Raw genomic sequence first — 16,443 nt, forward strand, 5'->3', positions numbered from 1 at the left:
GTTAAGTGCAACAAATCAAACCTTTAATCAGTAGGAAAAACGTTGGGACGCCGCCAGCCAAGCCAATTGAATCTATTTTCTCTCGAACGATAATAAACGGTCATATTCCCCAACTCGAGCCGGGATAAACTCAAATAAATAACTCTATCATGGCAATTTATTTTAAACAGCAACTCGAAAGCGTTTTTCTTAATCGCTGATCGGATACCCGATCCGGAATCACATAATTCGAATTGTATAATAATGATTTTAACTAATTTTATGTGGCTACCTACCAAAGAATTTATTCGTTTTCAGCTGGTAGGACCGCCAGTATGGTGGTCAGACAAATTTAGGTGTCAGTGGGAAATTTATGGTGGCTAAAGTAACTCGAAGGAGGCATTTAATCGCTCACTTCGATCTGGCTTTACCAACATGCTCACAAATTAACTTAAACATGTGCTCCGGTTGTATTTCATTAATTTTTCACTGCGATTTCTACTGAGTTTTTGCTCCTCCAATCGCGCAGAGATAACACTAGACGCTCCATTTTCCAGTTGTTTTTCACCAAATGCAATTTCCAAAAAAATAAATCAAAACAACTGTTTCTTCCTTCATACACATTTAATGTTTTTGGTTTTTCATGTTAACATTGTTTATTTGCTCCACTATTTTGGTTTTTCTTGACCTTGCTCTTCAATTTCCTTGAGAATATTATTTTGGCTCTAATTAATTTGGTTTTTGGTTTTATTTTTTTCTTTTGGACGTCAAGTATCCTTGCTGCTAATTTTATCTTAAAATTAATCCCATTTTTTCATTCAATGCCATGTTTTCAACGAATTAGTTATTGTTTAATGAAAAAACATTCTAATTCAAAAGTGGTAAAATGAATTATAGAGCGATCATCTAAAAATTATATGAATTTAAGATTTTTTCATTCGCATCTTCTTTCCTTCAATCCCTTCGAGACACTAAAAGGCTTTAACCGACTTAAATTAGATATCTCAAAGTTGTTTTTGACCAAACGTATTTACTGAAAAATCAATTTTCCTTTTCATTTCCAATTCCTTTTCAATTTCATATAATTTTATTTTTTTAGGTTGGCATCCGTTCAACAATATGATTTTTCCGGTTTTTTACACTGTATTTTTGTTATTTGAATGATTTGGTGAAGAAACATTCTTATTTCAAAGTGGCGAAATAAATTGAGCAATAATCTAAAAATGGTTACTGTTAAATTTTGTTCACGTAATTTGTTTATTTTTAAACGATTATCCTCGGAAAAGTTAAATATTTACGCTATGATGTTGTTACGTTTCAAATGAGAATGTATGAAAATTGTTCTTGTTGCTTTCCTGACCAAACTCTTCGACTTCTTTTATTTGCTTTATTTATTTATTATTTTATTTTATTTTACTTTCATAACTGACTTTTATATACTAAAGTTAACGCAAATTACAAGTTTTTTAGGGATCTTTCATTTTTTTCGATTCCTTTGTGGATCTTCTGCACTTCTGCACTTCATAAAACAACATTTACCAAACATTGGACTAAAGAAAAAGAGTCCCAAATAATAAAATAGTTGACTGAATTTCTGGATAGTCAACAATGAAGTGCACAAATGAAAAATTAAAATTGAGAAACAAAAACTGGAAACATAATAATTCAGTAAAAATAGTTCTATGTTCTGTTTGGTTTCTTATGTTCTTTGCTGTGTCCCTCCAATTTAGAAAATTTCTGAATGTTGTTTATTTTGTTTTGCTTTTTTTGTACCTCATTCTTTCAATAGTTTCATATTTGTCAAGATTAAATTTGTGTTACTTTTCGCCCTTGATTCCTTTCTCATTTTCACATTATGATGCTCATATTCTGCAGATTTTTTCGTTTGTTGATGCCTCAGCTCTTTGTGGAATATTTCTTCTTTATAAAGCTATTCTATACGATATTACCTCTTTCAAGCAGCTTCACTTTTCGGCAATTTCTGCGTTTTGTTTCTTTGAGCTTCTTAATTGCATTCACCTGCAATATATTTGTTTATTGTTTTGTTACTTTTCTACTTCTTCAATAGTTTCGTATTTGATATTGAGACGACTGATTAGTGTTCTTAAAGTAATATTTCGGCCCGCTCTTTATTCTCTTCGAGTGTAAGATTTCCAATGCTCCACTCTTATAATCTGCAAATTTGTCTTATTTATTCGTCATTTTAGTGTAACGACTGTATCTTACATTCATTCAATCAAAATTTCTTTCCTTATTCTTATGTTGTTTATTTCGTTGCTTCACTATTCATTTAAGCTTAATGTAGTAAATACAAGAAAGCGTAAAATAACTTCTTTAATGGATAAAGTTAAGCAATTTAGAAATATAAGTAAATCTTTGGCCTCTTGGACAAAAAAATTGAAAAATTTCCATACTTCCGCCCATTCGCAAAATCACCTAGAAAAACAGTAGCCGCCAAGTGCACTGACTAAATGTGCACCTGAAACAGCTTGGAATATAAAAGCGCGATGTATAAAGTGAACGGGCTGGTAAAGATGCGACCAGACCAATTGATTGCAACGTAAGATAGATTTTAATAGCGTTTAATTTTCACAAATCTAGAACATTTTGCTCGCAACAAATTTATGTTAAGAAAGTTTAGCTTTCATTTTTTTCGTTCCATACAGCTGCAGAGTACGCCACTGTTGATTATTTAAATAAATGTAAGAATCTGCCGTTTCTAAAACGGGCTTGCCTCCTCATAAACCCATCGGGAGCCGGCGAAAAAATGCAGCTTAGTTCCGCACAAGTTCTATCACTTTTATCAACGGTATTTAGCTAATTACCGCAAAACTGAACACGCAAGGTGTATATATTTGCATGCATTTATTGCTGAAACTGGCAATTACTCAAGAGGCATTTGAGTGAGACCCAAATTGACAAAACCTCGTATACCCAAACCAGTACATGGAAACAGTGAAGAGGTCCGCGTTAAACGCTCCATACATACCAGGACATTATCGTAAACCATAACGGGAAGAAAAACGTTTCATTTCCATTTTGGGGCTATTGAAGAACACTAGGTGGTGCAACATAAACAAACTTTATCGTAAAAACGCGCCTTTTTAACGATGTTCAATCATCGAAGAATTAAAATTAAATTTAACGTGGTATTTTATGACAATCATTAAAGACTCCCGCTGCTCGGGCTCTATGAATGGCACCCCTCTGGTCCAGCCAGTACAAACGTTAATATTTCAATCCGGCAAATGAAAAGTATTTAAAAGCCAGTGGACTTGTTAGGCACTAGGTGAGAAATTTGTTGTCCTGCTCGAACCCCGCTGGTACTGTAGGCGTTTATTCGTATCCATCCGTCCCATGGACTGTACCATTCTTATGGTTAACCATCACGTTTGTTAAAACGCGTACGGTGCTGCTCAGCAAGCGGCATATAAGCACCATGACACTCTTCAGTTTATACTGTCATATAATCATAACTCTGGATTTTAATATGCAGGGCCTTTTTTTTGGGTCTCACTTTGATTAATACAAATAGGCGACATTTTTCCTTTCACCTGTCCAGTGCTGGTGATGGAGCTTTGGGATGCTGGGGACTTGTTGAGATGCTTGAAATTGATTTAAGAAAATCAACACAAAAAATGCATTATACTTTTTGTAGTCAAAGTAGTGCCGTGCCCTCCGGGCACGACACTGGTTGAGGAACAACAAACGAAAAATCAGTCAGTGTGGAAGGTTTTTTTGCCTAGAATACAGAATTGTGTCCGCAATGCTTAATTCTTGAAATTCTAAAGCAAAAGTTGAACTTTCCACTTTGCATGTGCGTTAATGTTTGCTAGAACTAGTTGGTTCGGGGTGGAGGTTGAACAATTTGCCCCAACTGGGGGAAGTTGCGGATTCTGATAAAATTTCCTGCCGTGATAGCGCTCCTTCTTCCGCTGCCCTTGGCAACTTTCCACGACGTTTTGTTCGGGAGTTAGAAATGTTTCAGTGCGCTCATGTTTTCCAAAATCAGTCAAGTTGGGGACTGAATTGAAAAATTCACCACCGCTTGGACAATTTGGGAATGAATACGAATTTTGCCAGCATAGCAGGGAAAATCATCTTTCCATGGCTGTTCGGGGCAGCTTTACGTTTCTACTGAAACATTTGCCACAACTTGCACAAATTTGCCAAAGTGGTAGAGCAAAACATTCTCTCCATTGCTGTTTTGTGCAGGCTTGCGTGGCGTATCCAGTGTCGGCCCGCAGGATTAAACATTCAGCAAAAAAATCCGATTGGAACTTGACAAGTTCTTTGTCCTCCAGATACACGGATTACGGACACTCGTTGAACAAATTGGAAAAATAATTAACCCCCCTTGCATGTTTAGGTGTTGAAGGATTCCCAAACCGTTCATTCAACGGGCGAATTGCCCGTGGGGGTTAAAACACATCATAATCGCCGGGGCTATAAATCACGAACAGGTTCGCAAAGAGTTGACGTGAAAACACAAACGAAAGAAACGCAATTTCCCATTCCAGCAGAAAGTATTTTCGTGTGCCACATGAATAAAAACTATTATGTGTGGCCGCGCTAAACGCAGGCCAGAAATAAATGTTAACGCCTCTGGGTCAAGCTAGATGTTGAGGGATTCGGTTTTGATCTTGTCTGGATTACGTGAAAAATTAACCCCCGCTGTGTAATGATGCAATTAAGATATACAAAGTATTAAGCTGATTACCTGTCCATTTTTATCCATTTCGTTATTGGTCAGCTTGACTTTTTCGAATGACACAACTTGCTTGCGTAATTGCTCCCCCGAGAAGGGAGTGTCGGGGTGGGCGTATATTCGAGAGGGAGCAGGAGGATCCGCTTTTCCTGCCACAAGCCACGATGATCGATGATATGCGTATCGATATCTCTTGTTATCTACAGGAGTTATATCTAGGAGTACTGCGTATTTAGCTTCTGGTCGAAGTCCGATGAAGGATACTCGTACAGTGGGAAACATTCGGCTAAAAAAAAACAGAAAAATTTAGTAATATAATGCAAGTGGTAAGAATCAGCTTGTGTAAATCAGGCATGGTTTTAGCCTCAACTTGAAGAGAGCCTGCTAAATTAACCGATAGCCCCATTTCAGCCGCGTTTGGCAGATTTGGAGAATAAAGTTTCTTTTGTAAGGCGACAAAATTTGAACTTGCCGGATGCAACAGTTTCGGCGAGTTGTTGTTTCCAAGTTGCTCAGCAATTGATTGTCGGTTTTGGGCTCGACTTGAAGAGGTTTAAGGGTTTATAAAAACTCCATCAAAGCTCAAATTTGTTTGAAATTTTGTCAAGAGAGTTTCTAAACACCTTTTAAAATAGGATACAAATTTAAGGCCGTTAGATGCTACACTTCCGCCAGACTGGCAGTTTTATATTCGTCAGTAAATTACGCACATTTTGTTTTTTTCGCCGTAGTTTAAAGAATTTCTGAGAACTCTATAAAAACTCGAATTTGACTAAAATTCTGTGAACATCGTTTCCAAAAACGTGTTATCATCGAAGATCGTTTTCCGTTTGAAAATCGTCAAGAAGACTAAAATGTTGGATTGTCAGCCCCAAATTCAAGATACTTTAATAACTCGATCAATTCTCGAATTTGAGCGAAACTTTTCCGTAGTTTTCACATACTCTTGAATGACGCGCCGTAAGTTGATGTTGTTAGATGCATTAGTTTAGGACTTTCAATTAATGGAAAGTTCGTCACCAAGTTTAAAAGGTCTGGTAAATACCAACTGGCAGAATTCTTCCGTAAGTTTCAGGTTTCCCGAAAACTACCATTTCCCGGATTTGAGTGAAACTCTTTCAGTATAGTTTTTAACGTCCGTTTATAGCGCACAATAATTTAATGTGGTTAGACGCAAAACATTTTCAAAGTTGCAATTAATTTAACGTTCGTCATCAACTTACGCAAATTTGGGCTTGAGGCTCAAACTTTCTAAGTTTCTGAAAAACATGTTTCTAATCACCTTTTACTGAAATTTTGTCAATAGGGATTTAAAAATTCATTTTTTAACTTAAAATAATTTATTATTACTACATGCATCAGTTTCCCAGTTTAAACTGTTTCCAATTTCATCAGTAAGTTTTGAAAATTTTTCTCGGTTCAGGCGCAATTTTAAGACTCTGAAAACTCTATCAATACTGGAATCTGACCGACATTCCAGCCCTGAAGTTTCTAAAGACTCTTTTAGAACGCGAAACAACTTGATGTTAGATGCAACGGTTTCAGAATTAAAATTATTTCAAAATTCGTCACCACTGTACGAAAATTCAGCATTTTAGTCCTACGATTTTCTGAAAAATCTGTTAATGCTAAGAGGGGAGTGAAATTATCTGGCGTTTTAAAGGTTCTTTTGTAAGTGGAACTGATAACAACTTCAAGTCGCAACCGGCTTTAGTTTCGCAGTAGTAATTACTTTAAAAGTTTGTCACCAACATAGCAATATTTAGACCTTTCAGCCCCAAGTTTGTGCGGTTCTGAAAAATCTATTTACACTTGCATTTGAGGGAAATTACACTGAAGATAATTATTTTGAAGGCTCTTTTGTTAAATGTGACAATTTGAAGCGGCTGGATGTTTCAGGTTCGGAGTGGCAATTTTTTGAAATTTCTTTACTAACTTACGCCGATTTAGGTATTTTACTTTCGAGTTCAGAAGAATTGGAAAAAATTCTCAATGCTGCAATTTCACTCAAATTCTGCCGATATGCACCCTAGAGCCCCTGGTATAACGTGTACAAATACTAAGTTCGCAGAAGCAATATTTTTGGAGTTGCAAATGTTTTTTAGTTTGACTGTAAGTTTCAAAGATTTTGCCATTTCAGCCTCAAATTGGACGGCTTATAGAATCTCAACTAAAGCCGGGAATCGAAGAAAACTTCCAGACACAGCAGAACAGCCCTGTTGTACCGTGCAAAATTTTGAAGTTTTTAGGTGGAAGATATTTGGAATCGCAATTAAAAAAAAATGCTTTTAACCAATCGCACATTTCAGCAAGTCGGATTGCCAACAAACTGGTCAAAATGAAATCGAATTTAAATTTTGTGAAAACCGAGTCAAAGAGCCCCTTACTACTATGTACAGTTGCAGTATTGCAAGCAGTAAATTTTAAAGTTTAGAAATTTTAAAGTCGAATCCCAGGAGGCAGCGAAGACAACCAGAACTGGTTATCCCCATAATGCGATTTTCGGTCTTACGAATCCAAATTCCCATCAAGTCAACACCTGTTTAACACCACTGAGAGTCACATAAAATTGATCGCGCTACATCACGGTGAACAAATTGTTTTACGATAATCTTGTCACTTTTGAGCAGCTGAGCTGAACCGACTTCTACAACCATAATCAACACCGGATATGCTGAGTGGTTCGATTGATCTTCATCGAGGGGATTATATTCTTCTTGCTACTATTTAACTTTCCAACGTTCATTAAAATGCCGACGTGCAATAATTAAGAGCAGCCTAGTAAGTGGATTGTTTGCACATATCTGCTTGTTGTGGATGGATTGTGTTTGCTTAACGGTTCGGTTAGGAAATTAGCCAATTTGGACTGATTATGTCTGGTTTTCAGCTAATTTTCGCCTATTAGCTAATTCTGACTAGCAGTGAATTAGTTGAGAATAAACGTTTTGAGTGAAGAGCAAATGCAATTAAAAATGGTCCAAATCCGGAAAATACAAAAATAATCCAACCCCAAACAATTCTTCTCCAACTAAATTAATGATTAACGATATTTTTTTTGCAAACTCTCCTTTAACCTGACGCAATCCATTATGAACAGATTTAAGCCGGTTCAGCTGCCTGACCCACCTGTCCTTTTGCCATGTAATTTTTATTCCTTTTTAGAACAAAATTTTTGAAAAAAAATCGTTAACAAGTTGTTGCTGGTATTATCAGCCCGCATTTGGTTCGCAATTTAACATATGTGTAATGTATTTATAATTATTACCTGCTTATGTATCTGGTTCAGGTTGCTTTATTTAATTTGAGGTGCACATCAGGCGTATATTAATCAATCTAAAATGCAATTTTACTGATGTTATTTATTATATTCATTATAAAACCAACTGATATTTTTTCGTTTTGTTTGACCAAGCCAGGCGACTTTAGAAGTTTAATTTCCACTGATTTTTTAAAAGTTATCAACTTATTGAAAAAAAATCGAACTATTTAATGCAAATGCATCTGAATTTGCATTTCGAGGTATTAACTGGCTTCGCACGTTTGTCAGCCAATTAAGCATGCTTTCATCTACCATTTTTATTCACTGATCAAGTGCAATTTGCCTGGCAGCCTGATGGCTATTTACATCTCATCCAGTGAACATTTCGTACCTGTTTTTCGCTTAATAAAGCGGCTTTCACTCAGAACAGCAAAATTATCAGTTGCGTTAATAGATGCGTAGTGATTTTTGTGCAGCTCCCGAAGAGATTGTTCGCAGAATGTAATTTAAATTGCCTTGACAGTAAATGAGTGAGGCATTTTCTTGTTCCTTTTTGGCAGAATTATCCGATTAACGTGCCCATATTTTATTCGGTATATTTTAACTCGGGTTTGAGCTGATACATAATTAACACTTCAGTTTCTCTGTCTTTTGGTATAAATCATGTTTCCTTCAATAAGCGGCTGAAGTTTGCCAAGAGCAGATGCCAGCGTCAAGGAGATTTTGTTGAAAACGTTTTAAAAAAATCTGGCAATTGCAAATCAAATACATAAAACAGAACGTGTGTCTTTCAACTGGTTTGGAATTCGATTAAATTAGCAAATGTTGATGTTGAAAATCAGTTTCATGTGTGTGATTCATGCAATTGATTGGTTTGATGGAGGAAAATTTTAAATAAATAAATAACAGTCTTCATGAATGCCTTGGATGTATGAGCTCTTCTGCACCAAAACCGAACACAATGACTGTTCTTCGCGCGATGACTAATTACCATTAAACTTGGTGCTTCTGGGGTGGTTAACAGCCTTATAATAAGCCAGTAAAAATGCATTAGTAGACCATGATCAAGCAGTTTTCGAAAAACGGCAGCACATATTATAGATTGCTAATCAGGAATACGCGACTTTCCCATTACGGGCGCCTCGGGCTCTTTATTCCTACTTCCGGCGAAACAAATTATAAAAACAACACACCGAAGTACAACGCTGTTAACTCGAATTCATTTACTGCCCATAATTAATAACTAAATGAAATTCGCTTAGAATATGTAAATGTTAAACAAACAAACTACACGGGGAAAACTGCTGCAGAAGCAACAGAAATTTTATATCAGCTTAGCAAGCAGTCTTGAAAAATATAGAACACATAGAGAGTGTTAAGCATTAGTGTTAATATTTTAATCACCCTGTATGACAAGGGGGTAAGAAAATGATGTTTTGAGTCTCGCAACTAAGAGAGCACAATTTTTTCATGAATGAAAAATCTGAAAAATAATCGTCCTGAACAGCCGAATATTGAATCAGAATTGCAATCCACTAACTGGTTTTTAAAGAATTTCGAAATTTTGTCCTAAAAAATAACCCGAAGTGCCCTGAACAAATTGCAGGAAAACGAGAAAAACTGATTCATAGATTTAAATTTTTTTTGCGATGCACCCATTTTTCACGTTAAAAATGGAGTAACTTGTGCCACTACTGCTGCTATTTTTTCATATGCGCCAGCAACTTTTGACTTTCAAAGAGTTGAAAGTGCTCCTGGAACTTTCTTAGCTTAAGTGAAGTTGAAGAATTTAAATAAATAAATGCTAGAAAGCGACACTTGAAGCTCTCTTTGGAGTCTGCCCAGGCGAATTCCGATTGCAGATTTGGCTTTTTGGGACAAAATCAGCATAAAATGAGCCCCATATCGATAGCTGGTCGGAATAAATATCGCCGTTCTAAGCGAAAAAAGTGAAGTTTTGTAAAAAGCACGCATAGAAAAATTGATTTAAAAATCGGTTTTTATCAATCCGAGGTTATCAACTAATAAAGCGTTGTTTCCACTTCGGACTAACCAGCTGAATTTTGCAGAAACGAAGGCTTTCTTAACCAAAATGTGACATTCCATAAACATGAAAAATTCTGTTAAAAAAGTTGAATAAAATAAAAATCAGCCAAATTTTCTCATGGTTTATAAAACGCAGAAGCAGTCATCAATCAAATTTCAAAAATAGATCCTACAAAGGATGTGTATTTCGATACGCCCGGTCATTTGTGTGGTCCATTAACAGTAATATCTTTTCATTGAGGCTTTAAGTGTGTTTTCAGTGGTTCCAAGTGGCATCAAAATAGACGCATTATATGGCGTTTTCGCTTCCGAAGTGGTTTGGTTAGTGTTCTGTGTTCGAATGCAACTAATTACAATGGGATCATTAATAAGGTAAAGAACCAGCTGACACCCATCTGCCCTGGTAAGCTTGGGCGCCCTTAAAATACATGGAAAGGAAATTATGAATTTCATTTTTGATATCTATCTAAGTCAGGTTTGTTTAGTTTACTAACTGGCCTTCACTACGAAGAGAATTGTTTTCTTAAGCAAACGCAGACTGGGAATGGACAGTTGTCTGGTTGCATGCGGACAATGTAGTTAATCGGATTATTAACAGTAGTTGTCGTATTAACGAATTGATGCCAAATTTAATGAGCAATTAAGCAATTATGAGTTGAAGTTTCTAATTTGGCTGCCGTTATGCAAATGGAGACATTTTGCAAAAGGATATTCCGAATTTTATGCGTCCGGCTGTTAATACGACGCATATGGACAATAAACCCAAGTTATTACCCCATAGTTAAGGTAATGAGAGATGCATATGCATCATGTTAACACGTTTCCAAGTGCATCCGATCGTTTTTTACGCCACAACACCATCCTAGCGTAATTAGGAATAAATCGTTTCATGCGAACTAAACAAACGCTTTAATTCCATATTAACTATGTTTACATATCAGTACATTGCAGATTGAGATAATGGCGCAAAATTAATCACTGGCAGCTTTTAGCCTCAAGCCAACGAATAACACTGGAAAATATGGAAAATATATTGTGATGAATATGATTAAAAAGGAGAATTGGACTCTTGGACGCGCCTGTAAAAAAGTACACTTTAGTACACAAAGTCTGCTTGAGGAATGAAGTTCCTGTAGGGTTTTTGAACAATTTTTGTAAGCTAATTATCTAAATTTTGAAACTCTGCAAAAACGCAACCTAAAACAAGGCACACCTCAGACCGGTTTTGAACCTGGAAGTCTTGTCAACAAGAAACTTGCTTTTAACACGCTTGTATCCAACCATCTACATTTCCAATCTAAATATAAAAAATATACAAATCCGTTTGCATAAAACATTCCGAAAAATAAAGGTAATAAGCAAGGTAATAGTAGTTCGAATGCCCACACTATTGTTTAACGGTGTGGAACACGAAAATGCATAAAACAGTCGCGGTACAATAACGATAAAAAATAATTCGGCAATATTTCACCGAAATATGAAAATTATTAATATAAGCCGAGGAAGGACCGGTCACATATTTCTGGTGGTAGTTAAATATTGAAATAACAACACTGAAGAAGTGTGACTGTAGAAACCATTTCCGAGATGGAATTTCGAAGATGGGCTTAATAGCCATAATATAGAAGCTCATTAAATATTTTAACGCGTCTTGGGATACGAGAAAAGCTATTTGTTAACCACAAAGCAGCATTATGCTTTTTTATACCTGGATAAAACGAGTCTGAGAAATATTACCAGGGGATTATGAGGAAATAGACAAATTATGTGTTTTGTCTTGTTTTTTATTGCGTTGGGGATTGTGTACCCACTTAAAAACACTAAAGAGCTGATTTTGTAGTTGACGACTTTCCATTGCAGACTTTTCCATATAAAACAGAACTAATTCCAAGCAATTTCGTTTTATAAAAACTCGATCATCTACGCTCGTTTTCCAAAGTTAATGCACGTGGCGTTAAAATATCCAAATTGCCTTCATATTCCTGACCGACAGCCTGTAATTTCGGTTTCCTTCGCCGCCCATTCGGCTCTATCTTTCATATTCGTGGTGAATCGCGTGAGCGCAAGGTGTAAAAAGTTCTTTATAAGCTTTTTACCAAAAGTGAAAAAACAAGACATGCCCTATTCATGTGGTGGCTTGTCTAGGCGTCGACTGACAGGCAAGGAGAATATTATTCACAATAGTTGTGGGTAATTACAGCCTATCAAGGGCCTATTGTTCTTTTAATGTAGGACAATTTATGTGGAGGAACGTTTGGTGGATGCTAATTAGTTCAGAAGACCCAAAAGTTGTGTTTTATAATTCGAATACAATTTTGTTTGGGAATTTTGAATAAAAATACTAACACCATTGCAAACCACTAAATGGTATCCACATTTTTGCTTCTAATTTTTCATTGTTTCAATGGTTTACGACTTCTCTTCCTGGACAGTGGAATCAGCAACTTTGTAACGATTCCTACATGTCCTAGCGTGCAAAAGCGATAAAGTAAAGTTCTATAAAATTACAAAATACAATTTAAGAACACTTGATTTTTTAGCGAGAATCTCTGATAAACTGCAGGTATTTCAGTGAAATTTAGGCGCTTTTGTAAAAAAGCCTGATTAAATCACCGACTGAAAGCATTAAGGGCCATACGTGCAAATAATTAAACGTAATCGCCTGCCTGCTCGGAGCAGTTGTCGGCCGAGTCTGATTAATGAAGAACAGTGGAACTAAAACAGTAACCTGCGGCTTTGCAAGAAAACTATTAACTAAGCGAATAAAAATAATTATACCGACTTTAAAACGATGCAATTATCTCAAATTTCTGGATTATTATCGCCGAGTAAACGTGCCATATTCCGAAGATTAATGAATCCTTAATACAGACCAGTTGTAATTAGGGATTTACATTGAAAACATATACAATGAGTGATCGCTGTGCAGCTGATAAGGCCTTATTAGGTTCATTCAGTGCGTTTCATACATTCAAAATTTCAGCAAAATTAGCAAATTCTTGATTTTTTTCACAGATTATAAAATACTAAATGTTGATAATCTTCTAAATTGAGAATATTTAATTACAGTTTTTGAAGTTGATTATTTGCGAACAATTTTTCATTAAGTAAATAAAATTTTTAAAACAAATAAAATTACAGTTCATATTAGTCAGGCAGGACATCTCATATTAGTCAGGCTGTATTTCGAAAATGCATTCAAGAATAAATTACGACGTTCGGATTAAAATATAACATAACAAAACAAAGCGAAAATAGTCGATTGATCAACATTTAAAAAGCTATGAAAAGTAAAATCTGCAAGATGTTTTGCGTTTTTTCAAACCTCAGACGAATGCCTGGAATTCCTTCAGTTTTCTTCAAAAAGTCTACATATCCACATTGCGCCGTTATTAATGCCCGACCTAAATTTTTTGGAATTTCGATGAGGAAAAATGATGTTCCTTGTTCAATACGACCGTCAACAATTGCAAATTGTATTAAAATAATATTCAAATATTTTCGGTTTATTATAAGAATTTGGTTCCAACGTTTCGTCTCGAACCTGCCTGAAGATGCTAGCTATAGGTGCTGCTAACGAAACGTCGGGACCAAGTGAAAAATATTCATGGAAATTGTTCGACATCCTGAAACCTTAAAATACTAAAACAAGCCTAAATTAATCCAAACCAATCAAACCACTTTGTAGCAAAATTACATCGGACATCCAATTTTCCAGGCAAAACACACCTGGACTCGAATATCTGGATAAAACCCAACCTTTGATGAAAGCTAAATAATACCAGTCATTGCGCTTAGATAAAAAATCCTTGAATATTTCCTCACAATTTTTTTCGCGATTAATTAACATTCCACATAGCATCTGGGACTTGTCGGCTATTTATATAATGTTGCAATTTCATTATTCGCCTAGTAATGGTAAATTGCACGAATAAAGCAAACAGGCTGATGCTTTCACACCGCGGCAAAATATTCGTTGCTATTCAAGCCTCATTACAAGGAAAATGCTTGTGGTAATTAAACCAATTAAATATTGTTAAAAGAAAAGTGCGAATAACACGTTATTAATGCGCTGAAATAAGCTGGCATGCAATTTCATCTGTCTATAATAATTATATCCTTGTTCCAATAGATGATGATTGTAGCTAAATAGGTGTGATGGCCGAATTAAATTAGTTGCTAAGCACGTAGAACTATCAAGTTTAATTAGGTTGCTTTTTAGAAATATTTGCGGATTTGCTTAGAACACTAATGATAGAAAGTGGATGGTCTTGGTAAACTGAGCTACCTGAATGTCAATCAGAAATTAATATCCCGGTCTTTTGTGATAGTTGTTTTTGCTAATGCAGATTTTGCTCGAAATCGTTGCAAAAGAGCTCGAAACTCAGTAATTGGTCAACTAGAACTTTGCATGACAAAATTATTATGTATTAAGCCAACTGCAAACTGTGACTAGAGCATTTTCAAAAACTGTGTCCGGACTGGTTTCTAATTTCACGGGGCGTCCGACCAATCAATGAGCATTTGCATTAGGAAAACTTCGCTCTGTTCAGCTCATGCATGGTGGGTAATTAACTGAACAGGATGGTTAAAGAGCTTTTGCATGTACATGACGGAATGTAAGTACAAAACACCATTGATTCGAACTGTTCACTCTCATTAGTTCCAGTTAAACAATAATGTGTTTATTTTCTCCGGTGAGTGAAAAATTGCCTGCTTGTGCTAAACGCACTTGATTGCAGTCAACTTATTGGTAAAAGTGTGCGTTGAATTTGAAACAACTGTCGAATTACTTTGGGGCAGAGTGAATCGATTATTGCTTTCTGTGCAAGACCAAAATCAGTCCGCTTAGCACTGCAGGCAAATATAAATTGAAAAACCCACAAACGAAAAATCCTCCTTTTTGTTCAGGAATAACTAAATCAGCCCAACAAAGCGCCACTAAGAACAATTATTCAAAGTTAGCAAATTAGGCACACCTTACTTAAAAACGACTTGAACAAGCACCCTGACAGCTAACACAATTTAGCTTCCAAACTGTATTAAAACGATATTCTCCCCAATTTACTAACAGGCAAAAGGATCCCCAATCCCATTCCCATCCCCTCGACAGCGGCGGTCGCTGACTCGCGCCATTTGCGCCCCCGTCAGCGATCAATAGGGCGGCAGATGGCACCACGCCCCAACGAGCCACTGCCGCCCCTTTTGGATGGCCCCCCAACACGCCTGTCACCAATTTGCCCCAATAATTAATGAGGCGGCGGTCGCAACTGAAACGATAATTCCATGATAATGGCAAAGTGCGAACTGCCGTCATTATTTTTGGAAAATCGAGGACTCACATACGAAGCGAAAATAATGGCCTACGATTAAATCGATTTGTTGAGTACATTTCAGTTCAAATGTACGCTTTATGTCCAAGAAGTACAATCGTTCCAAAGAGCCTATGGAAGATTCAGTAAAATGAGCAGCAGATAAGGAGTTGAAAGAAATCACTGATGGAGATAATGAGGAACTTGATGAAACTTTCGTTAGGAGAACAGGGGCTGATAAAAAAATCAAATTATCTAAGATGGAGCCATTCAGTAACTGGTTGTTGAAGTACTGGATTTTTTAGTGGTTGCATCGCAGACAATTTCAGATCATTTTTGCAGGCTCCCGCTACGGAAATTATTCGTGAAAAGGAACCCACTAATCTCTAAAAGGGGCCGAAGAAAATTTTCAAGTTCAACTCATCATCATTATTAGTTCGTCGATAATCCATAAGAAATACTGTTAATATCAATAGAAAACTCCCAGCTGGAGACATTAGTTGAAGCACCACTTCGAATAAGTTGCATAATGCATGAAATCTTCCCAAGTGACAAATCATCTAAGACAAAGACAGGACAAGAATTTTCAATATGATCTTCCTAAACTGCTGGATTTTTCAGTGGTTCATCAAAAGACCAGATTTTTTTTAACTGCGAAAATCACTCGCGAAAAATCCCGGTAATTCACCACAAGGGCCAACGAAATGTGGAACTTGAAGCGTTCTTGCTCATTTTGCCTCCGAGAAATGAGCAAAAATGGGACGGAAAACATCAAATTTTGGCACAATCTTGAACCCAAGTGTTTGATATTCAAATTTCGTTTTCTGGGCCAAAACTATTCGAATTTCCTCACTCATCTGGTTATGACGAATAATCGAATTTTCAATTCTCTATCTAAAGATGCCAAAAGGAATTCTGTGGCTCAAATGGGGCTTGAGAAACTTTGAAAAAAGCATCGTCATGTTCAAGTAGATTTTGCAACTCAAAAAAAACCACGCAAATCTAGAACTTCTTGAATTAAAGCATTTTTTGAGAAAACTGCCAGCATTTCCTTATCGATGGTTTACTTTCTAAAAATGCCATTTACTTCTCTCTAGAATGATGTACAAATGAGCGTTCTTGCTCATTTTGCCTCCGAG

At 36.2% G+C, this 16,443-nt stretch overlaps 1 protein-coding gene across 1 annotated transcript in view; it reads right to left on the bottom strand.

Annotated features, from left to right (window-relative positions):
• The window catches only part of LOC109537529 (T-box transcription factor TBX20), a 48,580-nt gene that overhangs the window by 16,695 nt on the left and 15,442 nt on the right, over positions 1–16,443 (bottom strand). The window contains exon 3 of the mRNA XM_019904308.2: positions 4,700–4,973. Coding sequence (XP_019759867.1) covers positions 4,700–4,973 — 274 coding nt within the window. The remainder of the gene's footprint in view (positions 1–4,699; positions 4,974–16,443) is intronic.

Source organism: Dendroctonus ponderosae, unplaced genomic scaffold (assembly GCF_020466585.1).
Source record: "Dendroctonus ponderosae isolate FM_Combo_2020 unplaced genomic scaffold, Dpon_F_20191213v2 Dpon_F_20191213_3, whole genome shotgun sequence".
Classification (NCBI taxonomy): Eukaryota; Metazoa; Arthropoda; class Insecta; order Coleoptera; family Curculionidae; genus Dendroctonus; species Dendroctonus ponderosae.